The sequence below is a fragment of the Coturnix japonica genome, chromosome 8, assembly GCF_001577835.2.
Source record: "Coturnix japonica isolate 7356 chromosome 8, Coturnix japonica 2.1, whole genome shotgun sequence".
Taxonomy (NCBI): Eukaryota; Metazoa; Chordata; class Aves; order Galliformes; family Phasianidae; genus Coturnix; species Coturnix japonica.
Window position 1 is genome coordinate 16,419,586 of NC_029523.1, and position 15,913 is coordinate 16,435,498.

Sequence of the window (15,913 nt, forward strand, 5' to 3'; positions counted from 1 at the left end):
ATTTAAAGACAAGTATTTCTAATGTTACCTTATAAATGCAAGTGTGATCCAGTTGCGTATGAAGAAGGCTGTAAAATGACCTGATGATCCCAGCAATTAATGCACCTAAACAGGTGTTGTTAGAACACCATCCATGACATATCTTCAGGAATCTTCTTTAAAGATCTGAAGGATTAAACTGTACACACATTTTTACATCTGCCCTTTAGCAATAGGAAGAGGTATTCAAACAACATTCAACTCACTCTGAAAGGAAGTAGGAATTATGTCCACTCCATTAATTTCGTTCTTGAAAATGTTACTTGATAACTTTAAAACAGTGATGAAGAAGCAGTTCATAGCAACTTTCTTGGCTATACTTCCACAAATAAAGTGTCCGATTCATGAGGAAAAAAATAAAAAATTGGGGGGGAAAAAAAAAAAAAAAGGAAATAAGCGTATTGAGCAAACTGAAATTATCAAACTTCAAACATACTTGCAGTTGGAGTATGTGGAATTGGACTCAATGGATGTGTGGGTTTTCTTTCAGCTACTCCATGGCTTTGCAGGAGAGGCACTGAGCAAATCTAACACAGAAGAAATCTTGCTGGCCTTGAAAGCCCTTGGAAATGTAGGACATCCAGCCAGCATTAAGCACATCAAGAAATGTTTGCCTGGTTACGCAGCTGGTGCTTCAGATCTGCCCCTCAAGGTCCATGCAACTGCTGTGATGGCCCTGAAAAGCATAGGCATGAGAGACCCAAAAATGGTAAGGAAAGCAAAGCTTTTTCCTTTGTACTTATCATAAGTCAATAAGTTGACGCTGATTGATGATGGAGGGAGAGAGGAAAACAGTGGGTTTATTTTCAAATATAGCTGTAATATTGTGCATTTTTAAAAATCTTTCATAACTCTTGAGCTGTCATGTTTTATTCCATTTGACATTAACCTCTAGTGTTTCAGAAAGCAGCAGAAATCCTATTAAAAGGATTAATCATCTTATTTTTGAAGACACATTAGTATTTCCATTGCAAACCTTTATTTTCCAAGGACATTAGACAGAAAGCTGAATTATTGACCAAAATGTGTTTAGTGCTACTTCAACTTTGGTATGTGAGAGAATCAGAAAACAAGGTTTTCTGAAAATTGACACTTAATACTGAATGTCACATCTAATCGTAATTCAAGACCAGATCTTATTGAAAATAGATACTAGAAGTTTGCATCCTAATTAAAAATTTACAGACATTGTGTGGGTTTAAGTCATAAACAGAGCATTTACTAAATGTGACTTTTGTCCCTGAATGAGGTAATGATTAGACATCACATCCAGTGGTTATATGGACATAATCTCATCCACCGCAGACATCACTTTACAATCATTTTCACCTTAAAGCAAGCCACTTGTAAAAGGAAACCTTACATTTTTTTCCCTGATACATTTTTTTTATGAGACCATTCTTAGCATGAAAAGTAAAATGAAAGGCTTTCATTAACTATTCTGCTGTACTAGTTTTTTCATTGTATTAATTTTTGCATGTGATGGTCATTTTGATTCCTCATATTGATCTATAGGCAGAAGCGTGCTGGTTTATGTTTTCAAGCAAAAGAATATAGAAACAATTTACTAGAGCACATGAGCTAGATGGGGAAAACGGGGTGGGAGGGTGGAAGGACAGCAAGTGTAGAAATTAGATTATTTGCTGGGGAAGGGATAAGCTGATCTGGTGTTTGAAAACAGTGCTGCGTCTCTGCTTGTCCTATGGCCTAGCTTCCCACATGTGACCCAGACTGCTGTTTTGTTCCATTTTCTATGCATTTTCTTTAGAGAAAATTGATCTGAAGCAGGTTAATGACTGTGACTGGATTTTGCATTGTTCAAAAACCAGTTAGTTTAATCCCTGGTTTACAGCTAGCTACACACCCGTATTTGCATTAAACAGACTTAATGCATGGCCTGTCATTTCTATTCTTTAATTTAAAAATGCAGTTGCATTTAGAAAAAGGCTACTGCAGAAAAATACATTAAGAATTCTCAATCATACCTTACATTAAAAAGTACAAACATTAGAGGCAGAACAGGATTTTACAGAGGATTGTGCCAAAATGGTGTTACTCCTTCCCCAATCAGTTTGAAGCTGCAGTCAAACATTTTGGTGCCTCTCATGCAAGCTGGAAATTTTCCAATAAAAAGTTAGTCTTGATGCCAAATACTGCACAAATCAAACACATAAGTTACAAGAAGTACTGTGAAAATTACATTTCTTGTATAACAGTACAATTTTGAATCACCTACGTGGCACAGATATTTTTGGAAGTAAACTGTCTGTTATTCTAGTAGAATGGGCACCAGGAGATCAAGTGGCTTGAGTTAAGACATATTCTTATGGGTGGGGATCGCTGATCACTGAATGTATTTCTCTGGTATATGATGGGTTCTTGAAATCACTTTTATCTAGATCTTGTCTTGGTTGTGTTACAGGTATCCTTTGCTATAGCTTAACAAGGGAAAGTAAATTTGATGTAGAGGTTGTTCAGTGAGGTTCCTTGACTTTGATTGCTTAGGAATCAGGCTGTATTACCATAACTCTCCTTCCAGCCCTCAAACTCTGAAACAGGAATATTGTTGCCGTAATAATTAAATAATACAAATTTTTACAGTATAAAGTGATGAAGAGATCATTCATTGGTGATGAAAGGTTATTGGCAACATGTTCAAATACAGATTAACTCTGGAAGTATCAATTATTTTCAGGTCCAGGCTATTACCCTTGAGATTTTGCTGAATCACAAAATCCATCCTCGGATCCGAATGTTAGCTGCGGTGGTTTTGCTTGAAACTAAGCCAGGTCTTCCAATCGTGATGACATTAGCTGATGCTGTGCAGAAGGAACCTAGCATGCAAGTGGCAAGTTTCATTTACTCTCACATGAGGGCCCTGGGCAGAAGCACAGCTCCAGATCTTCAAATGATGTAAGGAAAATCTACTTCCCTTCCCTAGATGAGGAACTTGTTACAAACAAACTGAGGTGTTAATGTGCTTGCTGAATTTTTTCAGGGCTTCTGCCTGCAGAATGGCTGTCAGAGCATTAAGTCCTAAATTTGACAGATCTGGTTTCCAGTTCAGCAAAGTTTTCCGCTTCAGTATGTTTAAAGGTAAGGTACATACTCCTTCCCTCCAATAGTAATCATCTGAAGATCTTCTGGGGAAACATATACAGGTTGAAGTTATATGTATGTGAATATATAAATATTCATATATATATATATATATATATGTCACAGAGTAGGAGAGTCCAGTTGCACATGGCCATCAGCCTCCATGTTCTTCTACATTCAGTGGAAAATAAAATAAAATAAAATAATAATTAAAAAAAAACCAAAACAAAACAAAAAAAACCAACTAAATCTTGGGCTCCCTATTTGTAGAGCATTTCGCTTCCTGTGTATTTTGCACTGTATGCTGCCAGTATGAAATTACCAGAGGACTTATGGGGCTCTAACCATTCATTTTCATTAGCCATTGCAGCATTCAGTCCTGTATGAAATGCCATAGTCTCAGTGGTGCTTAACAATTTCCCAACACTGTTCATCGTCAAACAGGAGGGAACTAAATTACTACTAAGTAGATAAATTTCTAATGGTGCTTAACGCATACAACTCTTACTGAATTCAAATATGATGCTAAATCCTCTTCGCACCAACAATAGTGCAGAGTGAAACATCGAACTCTGAAAATGGTGAGATATGACATTTCAGTGCATCCGTGAGCAGCTAACTTGGGTTTCTTGTCTGAAGGTTTTCCTACACCTTCTTACCAGGGTTATTTACTGGCATGCACAGATCCATGTGTGGGACTTTGAAGCACATCAGTTACATCTCTGGGAATCACATGTAAAAATCAAGAACGCTGGTAGCTTGAGTGAAGAGGACAAGATTAGAGGACAGATCTTGCTGGGCCAAATTGTAGCTATTTCTGTTTTCCATTTATGTAATTCTTCCCAGTAGGGATTTTTTCAGCAACTGCATGTAAATGACCATGACAGCCTCAGTGATTTGGCATATGTAGCTGACAGACTAGGGAGATTATATCTACAAACAGAGCCTCCTTACACATGCTGTTTATCTAAAGGACTTAGATGTATTTCACACTTTTGTTATTCACTGGTACATATAAAGATTCTTTTCAAAGTCATGAACAGAAAAAGACTGAAACGTCTGAAACCTGCAGTGCTAAGTGTGCAAGTACTTTTGCTTTCTTTTGGGGATGGGAAGGGGGTTTCAAAAGACTTTTGCAGATTTTATTGTTGCCTTTCTCATTTCATGTTTTTTTATATGACCATTTAGTTGGGTCTAAAATAAAAATATGTATAATACATACCACAGCAGCCACAGTGCCACATGCTTGTTGCTTCAGAGACAGCAACAGAGAGTGCCCAAAGAAATTCAGTAGATAAGGTATATCTTGTGAACTTTTGTACCATTTAAAATGCATACACAGAGAGACACATTTTCCAGTAATAAGCAGCTCCATGTTTCAGGGCTTAGATACTCATTTTCTCGTCTTATTTTTGCTTTTACAATGAAGCTGCCAGATTTTTATTTTTTTTTAAACAGTGGAAAAGAAATCAGCTCTATGCATGAGGGTAGACGTCAGGGGGCTGTGTAAAATGCATTTTGTCCTGACTGTACCCTTGAAATGCAGCAGATCAATGAACTGCTGTTAATTGTTAGAGAGTACTAGTATAAGAAATTTGGCTACTACTCAGATAGGATGTTTAAGCCTGTCATCCTGATGACTAAGGAACAAGATTGCTTTCTAGCACATGCTAGACTTAGACTTGGATAACTCAATCAGCTAAATGAAGTCCATTCTCCATTACCCTTGTGTGGGAGGAGGCTCCAGCTTTCTGATTTGATTTGTTGCCACTAGCCACAGGTGAAATGTGTTTCAGTGAGTCCATTCTAGAGGAGTTACCATAGTGACAGCAGTAATGCTGTACCTATTTCCTTGCTAAAAACAAAAATGTGCCCTCAGCAATGCAGATTTCTGTGGTGCTAGGTGCTGAATTTTTAATGACAGGCACTAACATCAGATGAATATGCTTCTAATCAAGAATCTGTCATACATGTCCACCACAAACAGTGTTTCACAGTCTACACTCTACCACTGAAATCAGCTCAAGTGCTGCTCAGTATAGAGACTGACAGAATCTGACTCTCAACATACAGAGTTTTTTTTACAAATTTATATTATGATAAAACGCGTACTAATATTCATGGGTATGAAAGGTTGCTTTCTTTGATCACTTTATTTTTTCTTTCCTTCTTCCCTGAGGCAAGACGTTTAGTCAGATAGGTGCAGGTGCCCTCGTATTCTCATACTGAAGCAGCTATGATGTATCACCTGACCCTGTTAGTGGGATTCTTCTTTGGTAAATATTTTCTTACAGCATTAGAGCTACATAACATCTGAGGTATGGAAAACACGCCTGCTCTCTTCAAGCTGATGAATTTTGTATAATCATTTAATCATTTATTAGCAACACTTCTTACTAAGTATCAAGAAGTACCTTTTTTCTTTTTCTTAACTAACAGATTTCATGAGTTAGAACACAAACACACACACAGAGAAAAAAAAAAAAAAAAAAAAAAAAAAAGAAAGAAAGAAAAAAGACAGAAAAACCCTTTAATGAATTTGCTATAAGTATGATATCTCATTGTGGCTAGTCCATGTAATACCCAGGGCTGTTCTAGCTAAACTTATTCAGAGAAAAGCTAGTCTTTTTATTTCCAGATCACAAGTCAGCTCATAGTAATGACCCAGTGTGACATCACTTTGCTTTTATTTTCTGTAGAATCAGCATTAATATGTGCATTGCTTTTTTTCTTTCCCTGGTTAACTGTTGAAAGTTCTCCATTGATTCTTCTGCCATCAATCAGATGATGGCATAAATACCTGCATTTTTACTTCAGAAGCTGTTAATGAGCTGTGTAGTTTACAGGTAGTTTGTGTCTAACAATTCAGGTAGAACAGAAACTTCATACAGCACAAGAGTGAAAATGATCTAGTGAAATGCCAGACTATGTAGATTTAGCTGATAAATGGATCGCATTTCCACTAGACCAGAAAGCTGGAATCTGTCCTGAGAAATTAGAATTCAAAATTAGTTCCAGTAATCTGATAATAACATAGTGTAAGAATACAGAAGAACCTGGGACGATCCCAGCCTCAGTTAGCATGCATGAATTTGTAAGAAAATAGTAAGTTATTGACATACTCATGAGATTTTGTCTGAAATACAGAAAGTGACACCAGAATAATCACACAGTCCTATGAGTCTTCGTAAAATCCCACATCTGTGAAACAAAAATAGACTTGTCTTTAAATTTTGGCTAAGTAATTTATGAGAATGCAGTCATTCCTTTCCTGGAATGAGACTAAACTCTCACTCTCTCTCATAACAAATCCAGGAGTTGGACTTGATGGTCCCCATGGGTCCCTTCCAACTCAGGATATTCTATGATTCTATGAACACTTGAAAACATATTTCCTACAATTCAGTCATTTCTATACAGGTAATGAAATTAGTAGCCTGCTTTTTACAGGGCTCTGAAGTTATCCTGAATTTTGAAAGCTGATTTTTGGCTGTGCTGGAATTCTAGGGCCAGTTTAATCAGTATATGGTGACTATGTCTTATATAAAGATAAAAGAAATTTAATGTAGGGAATCCTAAAATCCTTCACTGTTCTCCAGCTTGTATTGGAAGAAGAAGGAGTTTTGGAAGAAAGGAAGTGCAACAAGTGTAGCTGCATACTGTGTTGCCCTTGCTCCTTTTGAAATCTAAGGAAACTTAGAAAAGCTTTGGGATTACTTTAATTCAGAAAACAGAACTGTATAAAGCTGTGCCAATTTCAGGAAGAAGATATAACAATCCACTGATTATCTGTACCTCAGTACATTTTAGATGATAAATCTAAAGTACAGAAAAGAGATACAAATAACCTTTGTTCTGAGTTTGCCTGGCAGTCAACAATTACTTAAAAATTAGTGTATTTTACATTGTCACAGGTTACTTAGATTTACCTATGCCCATGACAGGGGACGCCACCCTGTGGACCCCCCCCACTGGGGCCCGGAAAGGAGGGGGAAAAGGGGAATGGGATAAAAACAGCAGCAATCTAAGGAGGAAAAACTTATTTTACTAAATATGATATCGAAATACAAGATAACACAATATAATATAATTGAGGCTAACAAATCAAACGAAACAGAGAGAGTCCCTGAAAACCGAGAGGCCTACTGTGAACTCCAGGCAACAAGGCTGGAACGCTTCCCACTCTCCGAGCAGTTTGAGAGAAGAAGGAGGGCACTCCAGCCTGGGAACGAGATTATATAGCGTCCTGGTCCCATGACTTATCATTGCCCCTGTTGTTCTCTGGGATATGTAGTCTTCTTCTGTGGACTGCACATTCAATAGAAGTATCCATACTTTACATGATGTTATGATGTGGAATACTGATAGCAAAATTACAAAATTACAAAACCATGACATTCCACCCCTTATTCTACATTATTACATCATGGTTAAGAGTTACAGGATGTGGAATGAGACACATTAAATTGCCTCTGAGTCATCTAAGAAATAAATCTACACCACCTCACCATCTGTACTTAAAAGACATCAGTACTATTTTCCCTATAATTTTAGCAAAGGATGGTAAATCTGTTTTCATTTCTGACCCTCCCCTTTGTCAAGTTGCCTTTAACAATGTCTTGTAAAAGCATTTCATAAGTTGGTATTATAGAATCTGACCAAATGTAAGTGATATGGTAGAAGCAATTAGAAAAATAGCATAGTCACTGTGTATTAAGCAGGGGACTTATAATTTTGCTGATTAATAGTTCAAAAAGGCGAATATTCTGTTTATGTCTGTTTTATAATGTTGGTTTTGTAGCTGATTTTTCTAGCCTTTCTCATATAATCTTTTATCAGTTATGTTGTGCAATTAGTAAATCGAAACAATCTATAAACGTGACTTTAAAAACTGACTAGGCTATGTTTTACTGCCATTTTCTATACAGAGAACCTTATGAGTGGCTTGGCAGCTAAATATTTGGTACTGAATAATGCAGGAAGCTTAATTCCAACAATGGCAGTGTCCCAGCTGAGGACACATTTCCTTGGAAGAGTTGCTGATCCCATTGAGGTAATTGTGTCTATCATCTACAGTTTGCCTCTCACACCTTCCTATAATCTTTATCCAACTGGCATATCAATTTTACTTTGTCTCACAGGTGGGAATAGCAGTTGAAGGACTTCAGGAGATGTTTGCTAGAGGTTACTCTCCTGACAAGGACTGGGAGACTAACTATGACTTCAAGGAAATCCTAAAAAAGGTAAGTTATTTGGGAGGAAAACAAAATATCTCAAGTGTTGTTTCCGCAAATGTTATGAAGAAACAGATTTTCTTCCTCTTCTCATGCAGCTGTCAGACTGGAAGGCACTCCCTCATGACAAACCTTTTGCATCAGGTTACTTGAAGATGTTTGGCCAAGAGTTGATCTTTGGAGGACTTGATAAAAACACCATCCAAAATGTACTGCAGGTATCATTTCAGAAACACCACCACATAAGCATTAAAAATATTAAAATGTTATTTCTTCCACATGTTCCCTCCCTTCTCCTTAACTTTTTATTTCAAGTGATGTTTTTTGTTGTTAGTTTTAATCAAGGCAAATAAATTCAAACTTTGATCAGGATTAGTTATAATCATTGCTTGCAAACATCCCCCTGAGGCACAGATAGTGATCAGGATCTTGATATTCAAGTTCTGCTTGTTTAGACAAGTTGAACTCTGTAATTGCAGGCATGGTATGGACCTGATGAAAAAATCCCTTCAATAAGGAGGTTAATCAGTAGCCTTCAAAGTGGCATAGGAAGGCAATTGACCAAGGCTTTACTGTCCTCTGAGATTCGTCGTATTGTGCCTACCTGTGTTGGGTTCCCAATGGAGACCAGCTTCTATTACTCTTCTGTCACAAAAGCAGCAGGAAATGGTAATGTATTACAAGACCTGAACAATACATATATGATTATCAGGATTGGGCAGAATTTTTAACATTTTGCTTACTTTCTTTCTAATAGTTCAAGTGCAAATTACACCTTCTCCAAGATCTGATTTCAGATTGACAGAGTTACTAAATTCCAACATTAGGCTGCGATCCAAAATGAGTCTGAGGTAAGTATTTCGAGTGAACTAAAAAAATAATATTTCTAAGTGACAGAAGCCACAACTGTTTACGTATGTATTTTTACTCTCTCTTTCTAATTTTTCAGCATGGCTAAACATATGACCTTTGTAGTTGGGATCAACACAAACTTGATTCAGGCAGGGTTGGAAGCACACACCAAAGTAAATGCTCATGTACCTGTGAATGTTGTTGCCACTATTCAAATGAAGGAAAAAAGTATCAAAGCTGAAATTCCGCCATGCAAAGAAGAGACTAATGTAATTACTGTAAGGTAAGCCATAGAACTTATCTTTCTGGGTAGTCATATCAACTCTGAATTAAGCAAAACATTTGCTTAGGGATCTTGTCTTTGACTGACAGCTTGGGTAACTGGCAGTGATCAGTATAGATTGATTTAAAAGAAAGACATGTACGAAAGCTTTGCTTGAAAATATGTTTTATTTCCTGTGGTCTTGACCAGAAAATCACCATTTTTCAGTCATGAGGCTCATAAACTATTTGAAGCTCGTATGGCATAAAATTTCTATCCTGACACATATATTTGGGTTGGAGACACTAGGTAAGATATAAGCCACCTGGATTCTATCAGTTTTAACAGACAACCCCATGCATTAGGTGCCTGTAAGCATAGAGTACTTGGTGTAACTTGTGTTTTTACTTTGTTTCCTGTGGCTGCCATTTGGTTTTCTTGCCTGTTAGGTCTACTTGATTTATTATCAGTGTATTCAATTACAATACACTCTGGAAAACTATTGTAGCCAGATGCCAAACAAATGAAAACAGATGGAAATACAAGCACAAAGAGAGGGAGGAAACAGAAAGAATATGTCCAAGGAATCAAAGCAGTAGACCAAAGCCTTGAAAACCTTCACATACACATGAAAAAACAGTGAGAAAGACAAGCTAAAAATTCATAACACAGGAAAAAACACTACTGACAACAAAAATCAGCTACTATACAAGCTGCAGAAATGTTAACAAGTTTCTGCTCTAGGAATACAGACATAACAAAAGAGCTCTGTTGCTTGATCCAGCTGCAATTAGCATTCATGGCTGCAGGCCCAGAGAAGCTCTGCAGGTCTCATCAAGTTTAGCCACCACAAAGGCTAATCATCATTATTCCTTGCTCTTCACTGGTCACAGACCAGACAATTCAGCATTTGACATCACATCCTCCTCCCTAATATGATTCCTCAGATCCACCAATAGTGACTGTAGTCAGGTTCTCCACATAGAGAAGGGAATGTTTCAGAAGCTCAGAGAGCACCCATTTTCTGTGTGTAAGCTGCTGTGGCACACAAACCAAAATGTTTTGTTCATTTTCTTATGAAGACCAGGACAGTCACCAGGGACGATAGGCACCTTTTTTCACTTGCTCTCACTATTGGATCGGGCAAAGTGGATATTAATGAACTCAATAAGGATGCTGAACTGGAATGAGGATATTGAAGATTGTGATGAAGTTTAGGGCCCCAAGGTGAGCTACAAATGTTGGCAGAAGAATCCTTCTGGCAAATCAAAATAATAAATATTTTCCTCCTTTGACTGAAGATGGAATTAAATAAGAAACAAAGGTGCCAAATGCATTGAATAAGGCAAGACGGTGTAAGAAATAGAGGACTGCAGCCAAGGAGTCCATGAGTTCCTGCCCAAGCTCTCCTGTAGACCCTGCAGCGTTATCATTTATAAAGAGAAGTAGTCAGCTGGAAATAGCTCTATAATGCCAAGTATATGAGAAAGCTAATGCTCACTAGCTAACTTCTAGCACCATCAATTTTTCTCCAAAAAGCATTCCTGTTCACTCTTACAAAATAAATGCTTGGTGGGAATCACACAGAGCAATGAAACAGCAATGAGTACAAGTGAAGACAAAGCAATAACTAGAGAATGTAACAGTGTCAGTGAACCACGTCACTGAGGAGGTCAAAGAACAAGCAAAGTAAAATCTTAAAGCTATGAGGAGAAACAAGCAGGCATAATATGTTGAGAGAAAGTAGGTATAATATGTTGAGAGAAAGTGTGCATGTATGTTATAAATAGAATGAGTCCAAAATCATAGTTAAATATAGGCTTTATCTCCCTTTTGCACAGCTCCACTAAAAAATAAGGAACCTGTTGCATGCAATAATTTAGAGGTATTTTGACACATTCCTGTGTTAGCTTTAAATGTTCTATTGAAAGAAATGGTTCTAGAAAACCATTGCTCTTTCAGTTGTTTATAAGCTCTCTTCAAAATATTTTAGTATTAGGCATTTTGCGTTGATGGTCACTGAGTTACTGTCTATACTCCCATGTCATTACAGCTGGTCAGGATGTAATATTATTTTCCTTTTCATCTCTCACACACAGACATGAGTAGTAAACAGTTTTCAATAGCATTTAGTTCAGTTATGTCCTACATGCTATACAGGTTATAACCTGTCACAGCTGTGGGATTTATATAAATTTCCAGGAGTGGAAGGGAAACTCAAGGGGACTCTCTGTCCTCAAAACTTCGGTGACAGAGTTTGCACATGAAGGATCCGACTTACTTTATAGTGAAAATCAGAACACTATAATTAATCATACCATGGAGAGAATATACAACATGTGTTTCAATTCAATCCCATCAAAGTTAAATTTACTTAAAATAATAGTTATTTTTTAGGCTCTTTTAGTGTAATTATTTGGTATACTACAGATCACAGAATCACAGAATTATCAAGGTTGGAAAAGACCTACAAGATCATCTAGGCCAACCATTACCGATACTTCTCAGCTAAATCATATTCCTCAACACAACATCCAAACGTTTCTTGAACACTCCCATGGTCGGTGACTCCACCACCTCCCTGGGCAGTGCATTCCAATGCCTGACTACCCTTTCTGAGAAGTAATACTTCCTAATGTCCAGCCTGAATCTCCCCTGGGGCAGCTTAAAACCATTCCCTCTAGTTCTGTCACTGATTACACGAGAGAAGAGGCCAACCCCCAGCTCACTAAAACCTCCCTTCAGGAAGTTATAGAGAGCTATAAGGTCTCCCCTGAGCCTCCTCTTCTCCAGCCTGAACAATCCCAGCTCTCTCAGCCGCTCCTCATAAGGCCTGTGCTCCAGACCCCTCACCATCTTTGTAGCCCTCCTCTGAACACGTTCCAGGGCCTCAATGTCTTTCTTGCAGTGAGGGGCCCAAAACTGAACACAGTACTCGAGGTGCGGCCGCACCAATGCCGAGTACAGGGGGACAATTACCTCCCTGTTCCTGCTAGTAACACTGTTTTTGGTGCAAGCAAAATGGTTGCTAAAACATACTTTTAAACAAAATTTACAGGATGAAGTAAAAATCAAATAAATTTCAGGGGAAATTAAAGCCCTGTGATTAAAGTATAAATATTTAGAGCTGCCAAAGAATGCACTTTGCAAACATATCACATATTCATAATGATAGGCTACTGAAGTATCTACATCATCTTGAAGAGAGCTCCTACCATGTGGCTTTTTTGCTTGTTTTAACTGTAGGATAAGCAGAAATTGCTTCACATGGGCATCTTACTTATATGATGAATTACGAAATTAAAATGATGTATACAACATGTAATGGAAAATGCAAAACAGGAAGTGTATGTGTGTAGCACATGAGCTTTATGAGCTTTCCACACTGCTTGTCAGGGGAAAGAGGAGGGCAATGACTTGTGCTCCAAACCTCTGTTTTCATGACACATTTGCACCAAGGTCAGAAGGATATGTGCTATTTCATTTCACCACAGCAGAAAGAGAACTAAAGCTCTGGTTGTGGAATTGCCTCTTGCTTCTCATTTCTTTAGATATGATGTCATGCTGTGCTTTAAAAACCGGAAAAATAGTTTTTCAATGATCTTTTTGGTTATTATTTTTGTTTTAAACAGACACTGAGCTCTTCTGTATCTGAATTAGGGATATGTGTAAGGCCACACAACCTGAAATACCAGTGGGTCCAACACAGCTGAATTACTTGTCCCTTACCCCTGCAGTGAATTTGGCTTATACTATAGCACAGCTTCTTCTCTTATCCAAAAAATACACTAATACATATTGGAAAATCTCCCTTTTATTTTCTTCTCCCTTGTGCAGGATCAGAGAGAACACATTCTTTCATACCATAGCTTTAGGCCTTCTTTGTGACTGTTTTTCTTGTTAAAGGACCAGAGCTGGCTCTTGCAGCCTATTTTTACAGTACTGTGTGATTCTGCAGACATTGACATGTGTCACCTGTGATGCAGCTACATTTGTCGGCTCTCTGTGCTCAACAGGGAGGAATCGATCCTCTACTTTCATTAGGTGGCAGGAGTAGACTATTGGCATAAGAAAAAAAAAAAAGAAAAAAAAAAAAAAAACCTAAAAAAAATTTAAAAAAATTTTAAAAATTGGATAAGAAACCCCAGGGCTTTCTGCTTGGAGATCCAGACTGCTGTTCAGTGGTCATTTGAATTATTGAATGGGATTAAAATAAAAACCATTTCCTTTTTTGTCCCTTTACTCAGATGAGACATCTGAAATGCAAGTTGATTTGTATTTTCTTTTATCCCCTCAGCTTGTTAGGGAGAACATTATATTTCAGATTCCATTCTTCAAGGTTCTCCTCTCACCCAGCGTGGAGCGTTGCTGTCATGTCCTTATCTAAAAAAAAAGAGAGAGATGGAAAAGAAAACAAAGCCCACAGGTGACACACGTTTTATTGAGGTGTTCCACATGAAGTGCAATTGTGTGCTTTACAGTGCACACAGCACAGTAGGAGCCTTCAAGAGGAAGAGAGTGCTATCAAATGAATACAAATTTATCTTTCATATAGGTTAGATTGGAATTGCTTAGGCTAGTACAGTGTGGACCATATTAAAATAGAGACCATTTTGCAGACCGTCTTTCCATTTACTGTCACAAAGGCCACCTCCATTGGCGGACCACAAAAGCCCCAGGGCAAGCAGATCAACTTCATACATAAGAAGCAGCATGTGTAGAATTGTAAGCTGGATGTTAGCTCTGATAAATGACTAATAAGGTAGAGTTAGCACAATGTTAATAGCTCGAAATAGGTTTGAATCTGTCAAAAGTGTTCAATAGTCAAGACATTTGTCTGACCCAAACCAAAACTCATGGTTCTTGCAGCACTGTAACAATATCTATGAAGATATTATTATGAAGAGCACAGGACAAAGGAGTCAAGATATTTGGCCACAAGGGTCTCATGCCACTTATATCACTTGTCCTCTTAGCACGTTATATCTCTTGCCCTTGATTCTGACTAAGACTCCTGAGACCCACAGCACTCTAAACAAATAATGAAATACATTTATGTATTTCATTTATTTTCATATATATTCATATATATTATATATATATTCATATATTTATGTATAATATGTTCTTCACATTCCAACATATCTCCCTGTGATGTCTTTCTAAGGCATGTGGATATACAAGTGCAGTTAGACAAAACTAGAAACATTTGTTTGATTGTCTGAGGCTAAAAATATTGCAGAGCAATTTAGAATATTAGAGCATTTAGAAGCCACTAATCCCCTGCATCTTTTCTTTTTCTTCTGAGTTATGGCAGTATGGCAGCTAAAGGAAGTGAAAACCAAGTTTAGCAGTGAAGGTTCACAAGTTTATATATATATAAAAAATTTACATATATATATATATGAGATTAAAAAATTTAATAATTTAACCCACAGTCAGATTTCTAAGCAAGCTGTTCTTCAAGGCATTAGACTTACACAGATCCAATAGAGTACTGTTCTTTTAACTGATACCTGTGATTCTGAAAGCCTAACTGCAAGCCCTCTGGACTGAGATCAGTCCATATCTTTATTCATTCAGTACTTGGAAATACAACTAATAGAAAAGATGTAAATATCTACAAAGCTATTTGCAAGGCATCATACTTGTTGCTGAGTACGTGCTACATGGTATTATTCAGGTCTTTTCCTCAGCAGTGCTTTATCAATACAGGTTCCCTCTAATGTTTATTCTGCAGCTCTAAGACATTTGCTGTTACACGAAATATTGAAGACTTGGCTGCTAGTAAAATGACTCCAGTTCTTCTACCTGAAGCAGTGCCTGACATAATGAAGATGTCCTTTGACTCGGATTCTGCATCAGGCGAGACTGATAACATCAGGGTAACTGATGTACTGTCTGACTATTCTTTCTTTGGCTTTTAATCAGGAGAATACAATTTATTTTCCCCATAGGAAAATGTATAATTCATCTCTGACCAGTGTTACTTTGTACAGAATAAGTCACTTTCAATCTAACAACACAAATAGTTCTGTAGTAACATTATTTTAAAGACAGGATTGTAATCACATCAGACTTACACCAGTTTTTCAAAAGCAAGAGCACTTGCTTTAGTAATTAATTTTGCACTGCCATCTACAGGATAGGCACACAATCTTTAAAATTCTTTGCAGCCATAATGCAATCATTACATTCCTGGGACAGGCAATACTGCACAAGATGTTCCAGTATTCAGCTTGTAGAGCTAAATTTACTGCCTATAGTCACCTTGATTCAAGGATGGATGGCAGTTTGTGTGTCAAGTCAAATGACTTCCTAAACTAAAGTTTTCCATAAAAGGAACTACAAGCTTTCTATGATGGGCAGCATTGTGAAGGCCTCACTATGACATTTCATTCAATGGAAAACTGACAGAGGTGAGGAA

At 37.4% G+C, this 15,913-nt stretch overlaps 1 protein-coding gene across 1 annotated transcript in view; it reads left to right on the plus strand.

The window, feature by feature from the left end:
* The window catches only part of LOC107317574 (vitellogenin-1), a 44,111-nt gene that overhangs the window by 12,028 nt on the left and 16,170 nt on the right, over nucleotides 1-15,913 (plus strand). The window contains exons 11-20 of the mRNA XM_032446247.1: nucleotides 530-748; nucleotides 2,735-2,952; nucleotides 3,038-3,135; nucleotides 8,067-8,191; nucleotides 8,280-8,381; nucleotides 8,471-8,590; nucleotides 8,852-9,041; nucleotides 9,130-9,223; nucleotides 9,322-9,507; nucleotides 15,227-15,371. Coding sequence (XP_032302138.1) covers nucleotides 530-748; nucleotides 2,735-2,952; nucleotides 3,038-3,135; nucleotides 8,067-8,191; nucleotides 8,280-8,381; nucleotides 8,471-8,590; nucleotides 8,852-9,041; nucleotides 9,130-9,223; nucleotides 9,322-9,507; nucleotides 15,227-15,371 — 1,497 coding nt within the window. The remainder of the gene's footprint in view (nucleotides 1-529; nucleotides 749-2,734; nucleotides 2,953-3,037; nucleotides 3,136-8,066; nucleotides 8,192-8,279; nucleotides 8,382-8,470; nucleotides 8,591-8,851; nucleotides 9,042-9,129; nucleotides 9,224-9,321; nucleotides 9,508-15,226; nucleotides 15,372-15,913) is intronic.